Consider the following 16,391-nt stretch of genomic DNA (forward strand, 5'->3'; position numbering starts at 1 on the left):
TGAATTAAATCATAAGTTAGATTTAATATGGTTTGGCATTTTTTATTAACTATACCTTTCAAGAGGCTTTTTACAAAACATGCTACAAAAAAATCTGGAGAAGTATTTCACTGCATTCTTGCTTTGAATTGTGTAAGGATAGATAATTTGGAAACCAGTGACCATCAAAATAACAAAGCTGCAGAAATATCATTTGAAGGAGAATTGGACCCCTTGCAGTTCTCTCACTTACTCAACAAAGTAGACTTGTCCATTTTCATCTGTTTCTTGCTCCCATCCATACGGCAAATCTGAAGGAATATAAAATAAATTCAGTGGCATTTTTAAAGCGATTTAAAGCTTTCAGCTCAAATTGTATATCCTCAGCAACACTTTGTCTTCAACTGAAGAATGTGGTGGAGACAAGAACCAGGAAAATCCAGGAAAGGAAGAGTGTGACACTATAATAGAAGGCAATCAACAAATTAACTTTGCACATGGTTTTAATGCTATAATCCTATGCACAGTCTTTTGGGACTAAGCACACACTGAATTCATCATCATCAAAAGTTTATTGCATTAGCCATATAGCCATAGCACATATAAATGATCAAACAGGCAACTGTCACACAACAACATAGAATACAACAAATACAACTATAGCATTAAATATAAAAACCAGCTGAGTGCGGCTGGTAAGGTAAAAGACAAAGCAAGGCGTGTAGTCTGTGAGTATAACAGGAATTTACATAGGACTATGTCTGGGCAAGTTAGCCAAAAAGGTGACCCTGAGTTTCAGGGCCTGTAAAATGTAGATGGCCACATCGCATGAAACCAAGGGGTTGGCGTCCACCAATAAGTACTTCATGCGGTCGGTGTCCTGTGCAATGGTCGTCAGGATTAAGGAGAGAAGCCTGGATCTTACTGAGGCATAAAGGGCAGTAAAAGAAAAAATGTATATAGTCCTCAATCTTTCTCTCATTCCATGGGCAGAGTCAAAGGTTCAATGGTGTGTTGGAAAAAACACCATGTAAGAATGCTGTGGGGATGACGTGGAAACGAGCTAGTGTGAAGGTCCTTCTTAACGTGGGGTTTGTCAATTCGTTCAGATAGTGGGCCAGAGATCTAACTGCCTTCACGTGGAGAAGCCACGTGGAGAGTTTGGCTGCTTTAGTCGAAAGCTTCATCCCTAGCTACCGGTAGGATCCAACTGCGGATTTTATCGTTATCCCATGAGGTCAGGGAAGCAAAGTCTGGAAGGGAGTAGTGGTCACAGATGAATTCCATGGCCTTAGAACAGGTACTGCTGTCGGTAAGTGCTGTAAAAGCTTGTTTAACTAGTCGGGACTTTTGAATTTCTGCAAGGGATTTAGCTACTATAGATGGTAATCCCAATTCTAGTCTCAATTGGGCGGCCATGGACTCATTAGGGAGGCCCAAGATCTTTCTTGCTAGGAGATTTTGCAGAGACTCCAGACGCTAGAGTACATTCATGTTCCATCCCCATATTTCCACCCCATACAGCAGCATTGGGGGTACTTTGCTGATGTAGATCTTTCTGGTCGGCTCCACCAGTTGTCCACCATTTCTGAAGAAAAATTTCACCAAAGCACTGATGGTCCGGCGAGCAGCCAAAATAATCATGTTTAAATGGGCTGTCCAATATAATCTATGGTGAAATTCAATGAGACTTGCTTCCAGATAACCAAGCACTGGATCAAGCTGAAAAATGAACAATGCCTGCTCGGTAGTTAGTGGCCCTTAAGGGGTTCAGTTAGTCTGCGCACACCTTTCTTTATAAGTTTATCTCTAAGGCTATATATAATTGAAGATCTGAAATTACTGAAGTAGGGAGATTAGAAAGGAGAAAGCATTGTAAAGCATAGTAAAGAAACAGTGGACTGAATATGCTATAAATATGTAACAATGCCAGATGGCACCAGGCCGCAGGAAATTTTAAAATGAGGTTTTCCATAGAAATTTTTCATTTTGTTAAAACGATCTTATTTCTGACTTATTTATAGCTATCCCCCCTGTGTTTAGAACCACCCTTAGTCAGCAAAACTAGACACAAACCTCCTGCAACTCGTTTCCGTTTCCCAGATTTGGGATGATCCCACTGAGTTCTTTCTTCCAGGTGACTGAAAGGGAAGCATTTTAAATCAATATAAAGAAATATATTTCACAAATGAAGTGAGATCTCAATTTTGTCACCATGCACTGGTAATATTAAAACTTCTGGCCAATCTTCCTGGTGGAACAAACATTTGCAGTAAAGCAGTGTGCTCCCCCTACCAATGCCTTCTAGCTGCTTTGGGGTACAAATAATTCCTAAAATACTGTAGTATAATGAAAGAACATGAGTCACTGCTAATTCATACCAAAGCAAAGCCGACAGGGAAAATCTGAAACCAGAGCAACCAAGCATTCCAGAGAGATTGGAGTAAATTTATGCAATATGCCGGTATAGACAATCATTGTAAACATATAAAAACACTAGCAGGACTGAGATAAAACTCAACGTTAAAAAGAAGGAACTTTCTACATGTGTTTTGAGTTTTAAATAATTTTAGATATTTGTATAATTAAGCTATTACAAATATGTGGACATAATATGTGTTTTATAAAAGCCAAAAGACGAACGGAGGGAAGTCGTGAGCTCGGTAGAGCATAACATTTTACAAAAGGTGTTAAGGTGATATAATTATTGTTAAAAATGGAAAATTAATAAAAATGTTATTTTAAAAAATTCATACCAAGGCAGTGGTTACAAACCAGACACAGAAATGATAACCTGTCTGTATGAATAATTTTTTTTTAAAAAAAATGTCCAGTAGCACCTTAGAGAACAACTAAGTTTGTTCTGGATATAAGCTTTCGTGTGCATGCACACTTCTTCAGATACCTTCAGAAGTGTGCATGCACACAAAACCTTATACCCAGAACATTCTTAGTTGGTCTCTAAGGTGCTACTGGACGATTTTATTATTATTATTTCGACTGCATCAGACCAACACGGCTACCACCTGTGTCTGTATGAATGATAAGGACAGAACTGGTAGGCCCAAAGTCTTCCTTAGTAATGCTCAGAAGCCCAAAAGCAAGTCTTCAAAAAGTTTGTTAGGTTCTATAAGTTTCCTTTTACAGCAAAACCTGTGAACCTTCATTTCTAAGGAGAGATGAACTTACTGAGTTGCACCCGACTGTGTTACTTATACACCGCTTGTTTGTAAATAAAACAAACAAACCTCAGAGTAGTTTACAAAAATATAAAACAAGCAAATAAAGAAAAAATTACAATCGTACTTTAAAACATACAAAAGTTTAAATACTAAAGCTGATTAAAATTACCTTAACTTTCTAAGCATTTGGGTAGGCTCATCTAAACAAGAATTATTGTTGCAGGCAGCAAAAAGAGAACAGTGAAGGCCTCTGCTTGGTGTCAATAGGCGGGGAGTTCCAAAGTATAGGTGCTGCCCCACTAAACAATCAAGTTCTTACAAATGCAGAAAGGGCAATATGTGGCACCTGTTGTAGTGCCAACTCTATTCATTTAAACAGTCAAGTAGGCCCATATAGGGTAAAGCGACCTCGTAGGTAAACTGGTCCCAAGTTGTTAATTTTAATGGCAACACCTTGAAATTGGCCTGGTAGCTAATCGGCAACCAGTGCAGATCTTTGAGCACAGGGAAAGATCTGGATTATTATGAACTCGGAGAGACGATTTGAACTTTAGAAAAAAGACGGCAGTGGACGGTTGCGAGGAATCCCCAATTTCTTGAAGCATGGGAACCCAAAAAAATTTTTTAGATGATTTGGCATAACATTCGGTTTGATTGATCTATATGTGTATAATTTGAAGTAATGAATGTGATATAATTGGTTTTAATTGGAAAATTAATAAAAATATATTTTTTAAAAAAAAGGAGTCACGTCAACTACCCATTTCATCTGACCACTCCACAGTGAGACAAGGGATTTGACGGGATCTCCAGCTTTCTCCACTGGAAAAATCCCCCAGAGCAGTAGTTCCCAATTAGCTCCGTACTGCAGATCCCCTGAACAAGGCCAAGCCATGGATCCCCTATTTTTTGCAAAGGCTTACTTCTGAATAAACGCGTATGGAATTGAGCTCTACTTCATTTGCCTCTGAAGATACCAGAAGACACCTGTGCTGTGCTTCTTTGTGACTTCTTTCGTTCGTTCTGTACCTATGCTACTGTTGCTTTGTGGACAGTGGTCTGCAACTGCACCCAACCTTAGGCTAGTCAGATACTCGGCTTGCACCTTTAAGAGCCATGTAGAAGAGGCAATTTCAGCAGGTGTGAGTTTGCAGGACAAGCTGCACTTGCTGGTAGTGGCAGAGAAGAGGCGATTCTCTAGAGGAGCCCTGTTCGCTTTTGTACTGGGCACCCAACCAAACCAATACAACTGCGGGTGACAGGCTTGCATGCCCCACCCTCCCAGGATAAACTCCTTACAGCACTATGGGGAGGGGATTGTTAGTAATATTTTTAAAACCATCATAACCCTCGTTATTTCCAGGAACCATGTTGCACTGGGGACTTCTTGCCTCTTACCAATATAGCCTCATAAACCATTCAGATTCAAGTGAAATTCTCCACACACCCCAAGACATTACGAGGGTGGAGGGAAAGGAGAGAAGAGAAAACTTTTCTGCATGCCACCCTCATAAACCACTGAGAAATGTTACTGTTTGTACCCTACACTGGTAAACGGAGGAGGAGGAGGAGGCTTTACCCCCACCCACCCACGCCGGACAAGCCACTCAGAAAGGCGACCGACCCTTTGCCTCCCACCCCTCACAAGCCTTACCTCAGAGAAAGCCCACCTCAGAGGGGGGAGCCCTTCCTCACCTGCCTGCCCGCCCACCTGCCTGCCTACTCACCTGCCCCTCTACTTACTTGGCGTAGTAGACCCAACCATCCTTCGTGGTCCTCTCCTCCCAACCGGGGGGAAGCTCCTCGTCGCTGTCGGTGTCGTCCAGCCCCGCGTACTTCAGCGCCGCCATAGCACCTGGCGACGCCGGGACGGTCCCAGGAAGGTTCTCCCACCTGCGCTTCCCGCCCGCTTCAATTATCGCCCGCCTCCTCTTCCCCCCGCCCGCACAGAGACGGAGCTTCTTGCAAGCAGGTTTCAGATGGAGGGGGGGAGTTGTTGGGTTCTTTTAGGGGGAGGACAGCCCTTTCCGGTTGTGTTGAGCCAATCCCAGCGCGCGGAGGGCGAATTGTATCATGGGAAGCGTAGTCCCGGGTGAGGGGAAAGCACGTGCCAAGCCGCGCTTTCCGCGGAAGGAAAATACCGACGTTGTCCTCTCGGGTGTTGCTGCAGCGGGCAAGTTTGGCTCTTTGTAGTCCCGTGCGAGAATCATCTTAAAGTTTGGGCTATATGTAACTGCGTCTCTGTAGTTTGTTTTTACTGTACTGAATATGCCCCGTGTGTATTGCTCTGTCATTGTTCGTGCTTGTGTTTACGGTAAATGTATGTGTATGATTTTGAGAGAAATGCCCCGATTTGGGGGGAAGGTTGTTGAGAAGTTTTGAAAGCAGGAGCAGAAAGAGAGGGCTGCTTCTGCAAATGCGATTTCTACTGATAAGAATAATAAAGAGGAAATTTCCCCTCTGGCAACAGTTGCGCTTTGCCAGTTTCAAGTTCAGCGGTTGTTTTTGTACTTTAAAGTGCGCCTGCAGTCTTTTTCACACATGAGAATAAATCCCATTTAACCCACTTTGTAACCACTTTGCTTTGTGCTGCAGTCTGCATCCCCAGAGAAACTCTCCAGCACCCACCACTCTTGGTTGTAAAGCCTGAATCAAGAAAAATACAGATCCCAAAGTATTGTGGGTGGGTAGGTATATAGTGGATACATAGCAGAATTCAGTTTTCAGACTCAAAAAGCTAGATGAATTGCCACGTAGACTGAGTTGACAAATTAAAATGTTCATCTTATTTGTATCATTGTCCCACTAGTCACGGAAGCCATAATAAAAACACTGCACTGCATTGTAAGTGTAATAACTGAAGACAGCACCAGATGGTGCAGTATACAAAATAATATAGCAGAATATTCTGCTTGTAATCTTTTTATGCTACGAACAATTAACCAAAAGAATGATACACGACCATTTTATATTGCCTGTATTTGTGGGAGGGGGACTTCTTCCAACCCAAAGTTTCTAACTATTTATTTCATATAGTTTATTTATTATTTTAAAAAGTCTACTGCCTGATTGTACAATAGAGGTGTATCATGTACTTGTTTTATGAATCTATAGATTGGTTATTACCGGTAATCTGTATGATTATTCGATTTCACATCAGTTTTGTAACACAGGAAGTACCAAAATCAAGCAGGTTAGTTTGAATATGGATGAATTATGAAAAATCCTACAGTTTTCTTTTCTGACCACTCTGTGGTCAGATTAAACACCCTCCCCACCCCTGCTCTCTCTCACTTTCACTCTTTGTGTATGTTGAGGGGAATGTAAGTTGAGTGGTTAATGTGACCATGATGCATATCTGCCAGGCCTCATGACAAATGTGCACATAGTCCAGCCATGAAGAAGGAATTTTGCACATTTCCCAGTCACTACGGTATACATAATCTTAGGCTTTGGAGAATGTGCATACATATATTGAATGAATTTTGTACATTCTCCTGGTCAATATGGAAATTTTACGCCTCTGATGACAGGGCTGCTGGGGAAAAGAATTGATTGGGGGGGCAAGTGAAAGTGCTTGGGGTTAAAGTGAACATTGGTAGCTCTGTGGAGGATCAAGAGGGCACTTGGAGAAATTGTGGAGGATATGGGAGTGAGAAAGTCCCTAGATAAATTTGGAAAGAGAAGGGAGAAAAAGAGAGATATTAGCATGAAAGATGAGCTAGAGCTTCTGTAAGTACGTAGTTGACAGGGCATGAGGTTTTTGAAGGGGGCTGGGTGGAATTGTCTTTGTTTGGAGAGGATAGGATTACATTTGGTTCCTTGGGAGGGCAGGGAGAGAAAAGAAGAGGCAGAATGGGAATGGGGGTGAAGGTGAAAACACGGGTACAAAGTGGGGTGCAAAATAAGAAATATTCATCTACTGTAGGCAATTTTGAGCTAGATGAGCCAATAGTCTGACTCTCCATAAAGCAGCTTCCTATGTTCTTTTAATAACAATAGCGAAGCTGGCCATCACAAAATAGGAGTCCAGAGAGACTGCTCTGCACCCCATGTAATTTCAGCACCACCTTTATTCCGAATCCTGGTTTGGGAAGGGTGATCTTCACCCGCCCTGAGAAACTTTCTTCCCCATTATTATTCTATGTGTTTTCTGAACTGAAAGATGCCAGCACTCTGTGCTCTGGCTTGCTCAGAAGAAAGCCCTGGCAAATTCTCTCTCCCTCACTGTGCCCAGCAAGATGTAAATGTCCAGGCATCTCTTGTGCTGTTCCAGGATGCTGAGCAGCTGTTCAGCGAAGATCCCAATATTTGTGAAGAAGTGCTCCTGGTCCCAACAGGTTTTCATGTTGTCCAATACCAACCTGAGCCCAAACCCTAGAATGTGGATGCTACAATGGTCCAGCATGATTTCCTGTGGCCCCAGAGGAGTGGAATGCTGTGGTGTTCAACTAGTAGCATCAGATTCAGCACCTTACTTGAGTGGACAGCACTACTAGTGCAGTAGTCAGGCTCATAGGGCCAGTACCCACCACCTGCACAGCAATCTTTGCCCTTCAATGGAGAATATAACCTCCAGTGCCTGTATAACACTATGGCAGGCAAGGTACAGTACTCAGAGCTGCTTCCAGGACAGCTTGCAGAGATTGGCAGCTGCCTTCTCCATGCTCCTCCTGTAACTTTGCCTTAAACCCAGGTGGAGCATTAATCCAAGGTTTGCCTGCCACTCCCTGCCTCTGCTGAAGGTAAAGGGACGACAGTAACACTTCCTCCAACCACTACCAACTTGCCTTAACATATCTTTTCCTTACACTCCTACTGTGAATGGGGAAACAATAACTTTTGTTTCCTAGTGGAAGGTCAGCTCCATGGGAGAAATTGGCTGAGTGATCATGGAAATGCTTTGGAAAGCAAGCTTTAAAAAATACCAAAAAACAGAAAGTGGGGAGAGACCCACCATTTTAAAAGTTGGGAATTCACCACCATTTAGGGATAGTGAATTATTATTATTTTAAGATCAAATCAAACCTGGATTGAACAAACTGAAACAATGATTATGTACTCTGTTACTCAGATGGGAAGGAACCATATCAGTGGCAAGACACCAACTTTCCAAGCAGAAGGCCCCTGGTTCAATTCCTGCTCTCTCAAATTAAGCAGGACCCAATAGAAGGAGTTGTGGGCAGGCAGTGAGGGGGGGAAGCACCTCTCTCTGCCTCAGACTCTGCCGGGCTGCTGCTAAACAGAGTAGATAATGCTGGCATAAGGAAGCTTCCTACTGGTATGTCCTTCTTAATTAGAATTGCAGCCCATTTCTATGCATGTTCACTCATAATTAAGAAGGTTGGCAATGTTTAACTAATAAGATTGGTTTTCAAAAACCCAGTTAACTAATTTTATATAGCCAGCCAAATTTTATTCAGAGTAGACTCGTTTTTTTCAGTGGGTCTGGTCTGACTAATATTGTACTGGTGGGCAGCACACAGGTGGCCCTTTCCCATAGAAGGGGATGCCTTTTGGTGCCTGCTATGACAGATGGGGGTCATTTTATTCTATTTTTAATTTACATTATTTCTCAACCTTAAAAAAAATGCACAGATGTCTTAGACTCTCCTGTTCACACACACACACCCATGCATTGAAACACAAGATTGCCACTGCAACATCCAGCTCTTGTGCTTTTGAAAAATAACTTTATTGAAATGTGTAAATCATGCAAAGAGTGGAGATATTCAAATGTGTTAGATATAAAGCACGATGGGAAGTTACATGTCAGAGAAGTATTCATCCCACTCACTATATATATATATGTTGATAGCAGGGACACTTTTAATTATAACAAGCTTTGAAGAGTAGTTTGTGGCCTGTGGCCTGATGTCATAGGAGCCTTGGAAATAAGAAGTGTGCTTAAGAAGCCAGACTGATGAGGATTTAATATCTCTGTATCTATGCTTACAGCAAAACCTCACATTCCCTCTGTCCTGCAGTCGGAGCAGTCCATTATAAATCTTGGGATGCAGCTACCCTGTAATTAACCCTTCAGTGCTGGGATACTAACTAGGATCAAATAGTGGATCTACCACTAACAGCGCAATCAATTCCATGTTGGTTGTCCTATCACCTCTGTTTATGACATTAGCAGTGCTCAAAGCAGAGCATTGATTTTCTTGCAGCAATGGAACACACAGGGAATTGCAACTGAATGGAAAATTAATTAATAGAGGAAGTATCTGCTTTAAAAGAGAGGTTTGCCGTTTTAGTAAACAGGAAAGATTATCAAGAGGTATACACTTGAACTCAACAATCCGTCATGACTAAAGGCTATTTTGACTGCCCCATACAAAACTAATTACCTGAAAGTGTGTACCCTGACTCTGGATTTGTTGTGAAGCTTGGTGACGACTGCAAACTGCATCCCTACCATATATGTCTTTCAAAACTGAAAGAAGGAAGTAGACCTAGCTGTGATTAAGGGATCAGGAATTCACAAATATATCGTTTGACAGTACGGCAGACTTCATCCACCCACTTTCCTTGAGCTGACTGTGAAAACAAGACACAATTTTCCCGTTTTCCTCCATTGGGTTGTGACCGGTCCCAGTTGAAGTAGTTGAGGACCATTCCATTGACATCAACAAATTTCCCTTCGTTTACCATGTCAGTGACACCCAGCCAAAAATCTGCCACACCTGACAAGCTCTTCTTGCTGTACTCTCGGAGAGCGTTGGTTTCATCGCCATCTCTGGGGATAGCAAGCGTCCCCCCCTTGGCTATGCAGTCTTCGTTTGCTTCGTGGAAATGTTTGGCACCCTCGGATGCTAAGTAGCATTTTTTATGGACCTTCGTTCCACGAAGACAGACTGTGAATGGAAGATGATGGGTACAATGATTAAAGAATCCATGTTAAGTGGACCAAAGTGGTTCTTCACTGGTTATTGCTACCTGAAATTTCCCTGGATTTGGAATTTCTCTTGGCAGAATTTAGGATGGGTGGGCATCTGTTTTGGCCCTAAGAGCCTAAGCCCGTACAAACTTTCAGTTTGCAGTGGTTGTTTTCCCATAAACACCATTTCTTCAGACACAGCACTGAAGTTCCTTGCACAACACCATTATCGATTTTGAGAGGTAGCAAAACCTTACTTTCCAAGTTCCGGACTGCAGAATCCAGGACCGGCAGCCATTTTACACCGGAAGTTGCGTCGATGTAACTTCCGGTGTTGCTTTGCCCTTCTATGGGCACCCAAAATGGCCGCCGGCGGCTTCAAAAGTCACTTGTACGCATGTCAGGAAGTGTGCCGACGCAACTTCCGGTGTCGCTTCGCCCATCTATGGGCACCAAAATGGCCGCCGCCAACACCGGAAGTCATGTCTATGCACTTCCGGACATGCGTAGATGCGACTTTTGAAGCTGGCGGCGGCCATTTTTGGTGCCCATAGAAGGGCAAATCGAAAAGAAAAAAAATGGCCGCCGGCAGCAGAAAATAATGGAGAAAAACGGGAGACGAAGTGATACGGGGGACCACCGGGAAAAGGTAAGAAAAAAGGGGTTTTCCCGGGGAAAACAGGAGACTTGGCAGCTATGAGCAAAACACCTTATCACAACACTCTCTTTCATTTCCTGCTGAATCAAAGAAGCAGCCCAACATATGCTAAGGGCAATGTTAATTGGGTCCTCAAATCACAGTTTGAATTTGTTCATTTGCAAGCTACTGAAACGGATAAAGATAACCAGTGATAAAGATGATGGCTGCTTATTGCTTTGCAGAAATTGATGGAATTAATGGCTCCTTCAGCCTGTTGACCTCTCTTTGTAGCATCATCCCCGTAGTAGATACAATGGGTTGCTTTTTTAAAAAAATGAACCCTGGTTAGGGGATGCAGTTAATACTTGTGCATTGGGTAGGCATTGGGCAGGTGAGCACTAACACTTACTGGATCCCCAAATTAACAGGAAAGGCTTGATGTGGTTGAGTGCTTTGGGCCAATCTGTATCTGAAATACTGAAAGTTAGCATATAAATCCCTGGATTGATGACACTGAATATAACACGAGGACATAAGAAGAGCATACTGATGGCTAATTCCAACATTTCCACAACTCCAGGTGCTTCTAGAATACTATTGTTGTTGAATCTCCAGTCTCAGTCTATGTACGCTTACCTCAGACTTAGTCTGAGAATGTCTATTGTGGAGTAGGATTCAGTTGCATACCAGACAATTCAGGTTGCGCAATTCTAGTTGTTTGGGAAGTCCTGCACAAGAAACCTGCTCCCTCAAAACGCTGGACTTTTTGCAATAACAAAAGTGATGGGAAACTGAGAGATAGCATTTGCTTTGGCATGTCATTTAACCTTACCACAAAAAATAATCTAATCTCTCTGTAAATAAATCAGGATGGTCATCTGGAAGCATCCTGAGTCCCCAGGCTCTCTGGATAATCCCTTTTAAAACTGCCTCTCTTTCCTGTGTGCTATTACAAGTGGCAGAAGGGGTCACTGAAAAAACAGGCCTTCTTGTTACCATGTTGTGATCTCTTGGGAAAACTGCCCTCCATGACTTTATTATCCAGATATTATATTATGCCATTTATTCTTTAAGCTGTTTTGGTTTTGGAAGTCCAAGGAGAAGAGCCAGAGGGGGGCGGAGAGAAACTAAAAATGAGCCAGGACTGTTATTTGTACTATTTATGTTTGAAAAACGGTCCCCTCCGCCTCACCACTTTGGTTTCATGGCATACTGCAAGGAAAAACAGATATTTGTCTTGACATCAGAATGGGCTGAACTATCAGGAAATAGGTGTATACTTGGCTTTCCACCAAGGGCAGGGATCTAAAGTCCTTTTCATTACTTAGAAACACAAAGTGCCAAAGTAAAGCTAGCTGTGCATGAGGTCAACTCAGTGCTTAGCAAATAAAACCAGGACAAGGTATCTGAAAACACTATTTTAAAGTCTGCACCAAACATCCTGAGTATTTGTGTAATTATATCTTTAATCATTTGATAAAAAAATATCAGTGGCATAGTGAACAACAAATGGAATAACATCTTTCAATCCATTTACCACCTATCTCTCTTCCCCCACCCCAATCTCCAGTTTTAAAGCGAACATTTCAAGTTATTTAAAACTGAAAAATATTAAGGGGAGAGGCAGCTAAAGGGAATGATTCAGCCCTTTTAGAGCAGGGATGGAGGACTTGTATCCCTCCAGATACTGCTGAACTATTATTTCCGTCAGTCAGAGCCAGCACTGGCTAATGGTCAGAGATGATGGGAGTTGTAATCCAGCAACATCTGGAGGACCAGACATTATCCACCCCTTCTGTAGAATAATAAAAAGCAACCCTTACCTGTCTGCAGTGCTTGCATTTCTTTCAGGGAGTTTACCTCTTGCCAAAGCTTGTTAATTTGACTCTTTAGGTCACCGTCTTTCTCTTAAATAAGTAAGTATATCATGCATTAACATATTTACACACATCAGAATATTTGCAGTAAGATGTGGAGTGCAATACAAAGGCTGCAATCCTAACCCTACTAACCTGGGAATAAATCCCACTGAATTATTTGCAGGCTTCCTTTAGAATGGGAAGGTAGCTTCCTGTGAAGGGTGAAGTCTGCACATAGTAGGGTTCTATATGGCTGTGTACACAATATACACCCACAGTTTGTTAAGTGCGCCATGAGGGGTAAACTATAGTTCCAAGCATTCGGGGGGGGGAGGTGTGTTTTCAGTGTATGGTTTGTACTTTTGGTTGCAGGCAGCTTTCGTTATTTCCCTGTTCCACACTACATAGGCGAGGGGCATTTTTATTTTTATTTTGGCAGTTTAGAGTGTTCAAATCCTCATGCCACGTCAGTAATATTTGACACAAAGAAGTGCAGTAGGGGTGTGAGAAGTACCTTTGCTACCTACCCATCCCACATGAATTAGCCTCTTTGAATGTTACTGGTAGAACAGGCTATGCAAAGGTACCTATCATGGCACAAAGTTAATTTAAGAAAAACAGTCCAAGTATGGGGTTTTTCCATGATTATTTGCTGTCTGTTATAGTAACTGTCCAAAGCAGAGCTGGGGGATGTTCCAGGTCTTGTTGAATGATAGTCCTTTCTCCACCACCACCACCCCACTAAGTTTTTTTCATGATACAATAAGATATAGAAAACTAATGTAAACGAAAACAGCTACCAAAAGTAAAAATAGAGTATAGAGTCCTCTGTTAAAGGTGCTTCTTAACCCTTACTACCCACAGAAGGTAGTAGCCTCTTCCAGATCTCACCTGGGATCTTTCTATTTTCCTCCCAGCCACTCATTCTGGGAGATTAGCATTTCCCTGCCTCCTACCCAGTTCTCACCATCCTTGACCATTGTTCAAGCTGGTTTGGGCTGATGAGGAATGGTGTCAAAGAAACACCAGAAGGTGACCTATACTGAATCAGACCACTGGTACATCAAGCTTAGTACTGTCCACACTGACTGACAGCAGCTCTCCAGGGTTTCGGGCAGGAACTTTTCCCAGATGTATCTGGAGCCTGAACCTGGAATCTTCAGCATGCAACTGAGCTATGGTCCTTTCCTACAACACCTGAAGGGCCAAAAGCTCCCCATCCCTACTTTAAAGATACATGAAGCTGAACAGGTCTAGATTTGATCTGTGCCTGGGAACTCCAGGTATAGTATGTGTTATATGTTATGTGCCCAGGCTTCTTCCATCATAGAATTCATAAATAAAACTATCCAAATCAGATGAACCAACATAGCGAAAGATAAAATAATGCTTGTTAATAAATTTGCTAAGGTAGCAATCCAATAATATATTTATCATAATCTTCCTTCTCTGTGGCCTACCAAGTTCACTTACCTTTAACCCTCCGTTTGCTATGTTTTCTGGCTTTGGAATGGGCAGACTGGCCAGTTGTTTGATCCAGCAAAAGGATGGTAACAAGGAGGAAAATCAGAAATCCCATTTGTGCCATCTCTGTTTCAGACAGTGAGCAAGAGTCATCAACAGCAGCTTGAAAGCAGTTGTGAGAACTGCAGCCCTGTAGAACTGATGGTGTTTGGCTTTATTAAAGGGTAGTGAGCGAATTGGCTGCACTCCTTGTTTATTAAATGAGCAAAATACTCAAGCAGGCTTCAGCATAAGGTGCCCTCTTGTTCTCAGTCTTTAGCCTCTCCCACACAAAATTTATACTTCCTGTCAACTCCAACCAATTGAATTTATCAGGCTTGCAATCCAGTGCTTAACGTTTTTACTCAAGAGTAACGCCTGCATCGTTCAATGCTGGAGAGTACTGTATGCTCTTTGTAACAAGGATGTGGAATCTGTGGCCCTCCAGATTTTGCTGGACTTCTACACCAGCCAGCAGCAGCCAGCATGGCCAATGGTCAGAGGCTGATGAGAGCTGTAGTCCAACAAAACAGGTTTGCCATTCCCTTTACTGGAAAAGTGGCCTTTTAATCCTAAGAGATGTTAGAACAGCTCTGCCTCCTAATGTGAGCTGCACTCTGCCCTGTATCAGTTGATCTCATAATTGTTTAATGCATGCCCTTCTTCCCAAAGGAGCCCTGGGCAGCAAACACGAACTATTAAAAATCTAAAAACAATTGTAGTTTGCAGAGTTGATTATGATCTTATACAGATACAGACCAGGAACAGCAGGTTCAAGCTTTCCGTCCTGTTAATTTTATTATTAAGTTTATATCTTGCTTTTGCTCCAAGGAACTCAGGCTACCATACTCTGCAGTACTTTGTCCTCACAACAGCACTGTGAGGTATGTTAGACAAAGAAATAGAGTGACCTTGATCCAATCACAGTGAGCTTTGTTGCTGAGTGGTGATTTGAACCTGGGTCTCCCCATTATTCCACAGAGGCCCTTGCTGACTACTATTAACAAAGGACATTTCCCTCCCAATCCCATTTAGGACTGATAAAACTGACCACAATCAGCTCCCACTCTTGTCAATTTCATCATTCTATAGCACATGGGTAAATGGTTATTGCAGTTGGTGGTGGGAAATGTTGCCCACTTAGAGGGAAATTATCTATTGCTGTATCATGGCTAGTGCAATGGGAGCATTAAGGGAGAAGTCTCTGCCATTGCTTGCGCACAACCTTAACACAGAATAAGAAGAGAAGTAGTGAGGACGCAGGTGGCGCTGTGGGTTAAACCACAGAGCCTAGGGCTTGCTGATCAGAAGGTTGGCGGTTCGAATCCCTGCGACGGGGTGAGCTCCCGTTGCTCGTTCCCAGCTCCTGCCAACGTAGCAGTTCGAAAGCATGTCAAAGTGCAAGTAGATAAATAGGTACCGCTCCAAGCGGGAAGGTAAACGGCGTTTCCGTGTGCTGCTCTGGTTCACCAGAAGCGGCTTTGTCATGCTGGCCACATGACCTGGAAGCTGTACGCCGGCTCCCTCGGCCAATAACGTGAGATGAGCGCCGCAACCCCAGAGTCGGTCACGACTGAACCTAATGGTCAGGGGTCCCTTTACCTTTAGAGCTGTTGCCCAGTATCAGAGCACCTGCTTTGCATGCTTTGCCCCAGGTTTGATCCCAGGAATTTCCACGGAGAGCTGGGAGGGACCTCTCTCTGAAATCCCGGTGGGCCACTGCTAGCCAGTGTAGCCACTACTGTGCTAGATAAACAATGGCCAGATTCATTATAAGACAGTTTATGTTTCTAAGCATTTGGAGGGCAAAGGGCAGAAAAACAATACATCAACCTTCGCCAACCTGGTGCCCTTCAGATGTTTTGGGCTACAATACCCATCTGCACAATTCTATAACGACATGTTTTGCCTGCTATGTCTTAGCTGCAAAAGGCATGCTTTATCTGTGGTCTATTGCATTTCATGTGTCTTTTTGGATCTTTGCATTTTATAATATTGTGATTTGAAACTGTAGTACCTAGGCCCATGAAGGGCAGGATAGATAAATAAATACATGATTTAGAATGTAAGGGCTTCCCAGAGACTGGGCTCATTTACCAGTTGCTTGAAGATATTATTTGGGCAGGTCCGCACCTTGCTGCCTGTCACTGGATGACTGCATCCTTAACGGAAAAAGAGAGCCTTCTGTTGTTATAGTGAAGTCAGCCATAAATATAGACATGGGTTGGGAAGCACAGTGAAGTTTTCAGTGCAGAAACGCATCTTTGTTTTGATTACATCTTTGGAATGAAGTAAACAGCACGGAATGCTGCATCTTCTACAGGCTCCTGATGGTTCAGCAACAA

General features: G+C 42.8%; 2 protein-coding genes across 5 annotated transcripts in view; both read right to left on the minus strand.

The window, feature by feature from the left end:
• WWOX (WW domain containing oxidoreductase) overlaps nucleotides 1–5,163 on the minus strand; it is a 543,814-nt gene extending 538,651 nt beyond the window's left edge. For 3 of the 4 annotated variants that reach the window (XM_035117487.2, XM_035117485.2, XM_060275966.1), the window contains exons 1-3: nucleotides 4,905–5,163; nucleotides 2,056–2,120; nucleotides 233–290 (exon numbers count right to left, since the gene is read on the minus strand). In XM_035117487.2, coding sequence (XP_034973378.1) covers nucleotides 233–290; nucleotides 2,056–2,120; nucleotides 4,905–5,011 — 230 coding nt within the window. In that variant the 5' untranslated portion in view covers nucleotides 5,012–5,163. The remainder of the gene's footprint in view (nucleotides 1–232; nucleotides 291–2,055; nucleotides 2,121–4,904) is intronic. The other variant, XM_035117488.2, reaches the window with a different exon arrangement.
• A 3,661-nt stretch (nucleotides 5,164–8,824) lies between these two features.
• On the minus strand, nucleotides 8,825–14,255 carry CLEC3A (C-type lectin domain family 3 member A). Its single transcript, XM_035119431.2, has 3 exons — nucleotides 14,017–14,255; nucleotides 12,508–12,591; nucleotides 8,825–10,021 (listed from the first exon to the last, which is right to left on the minus strand). The coding sequence occupies exons 1-3, from the start codon at nucleotides 14,129–14,131 to the stop codon at nucleotides 9,630–9,632; spliced, it is 591 nt and encodes a 196-aa protein (XP_034975322.1). The 5' UTR covers nucleotides 14,132–14,255; the 3' UTR covers nucleotides 8,825–9,629.
• Nucleotides 14,256–16,391: the final 2,136 nt, after the last annotated feature.

Source organism: Zootoca vivipara, chromosome 6 (assembly GCF_963506605.1).
Source record: "Zootoca vivipara chromosome 6, rZooViv1.1, whole genome shotgun sequence".
NCBI classification, from domain to species: Eukaryota; Metazoa; Chordata; class Lepidosauria; order Squamata; family Lacertidae; genus Zootoca; species Zootoca vivipara.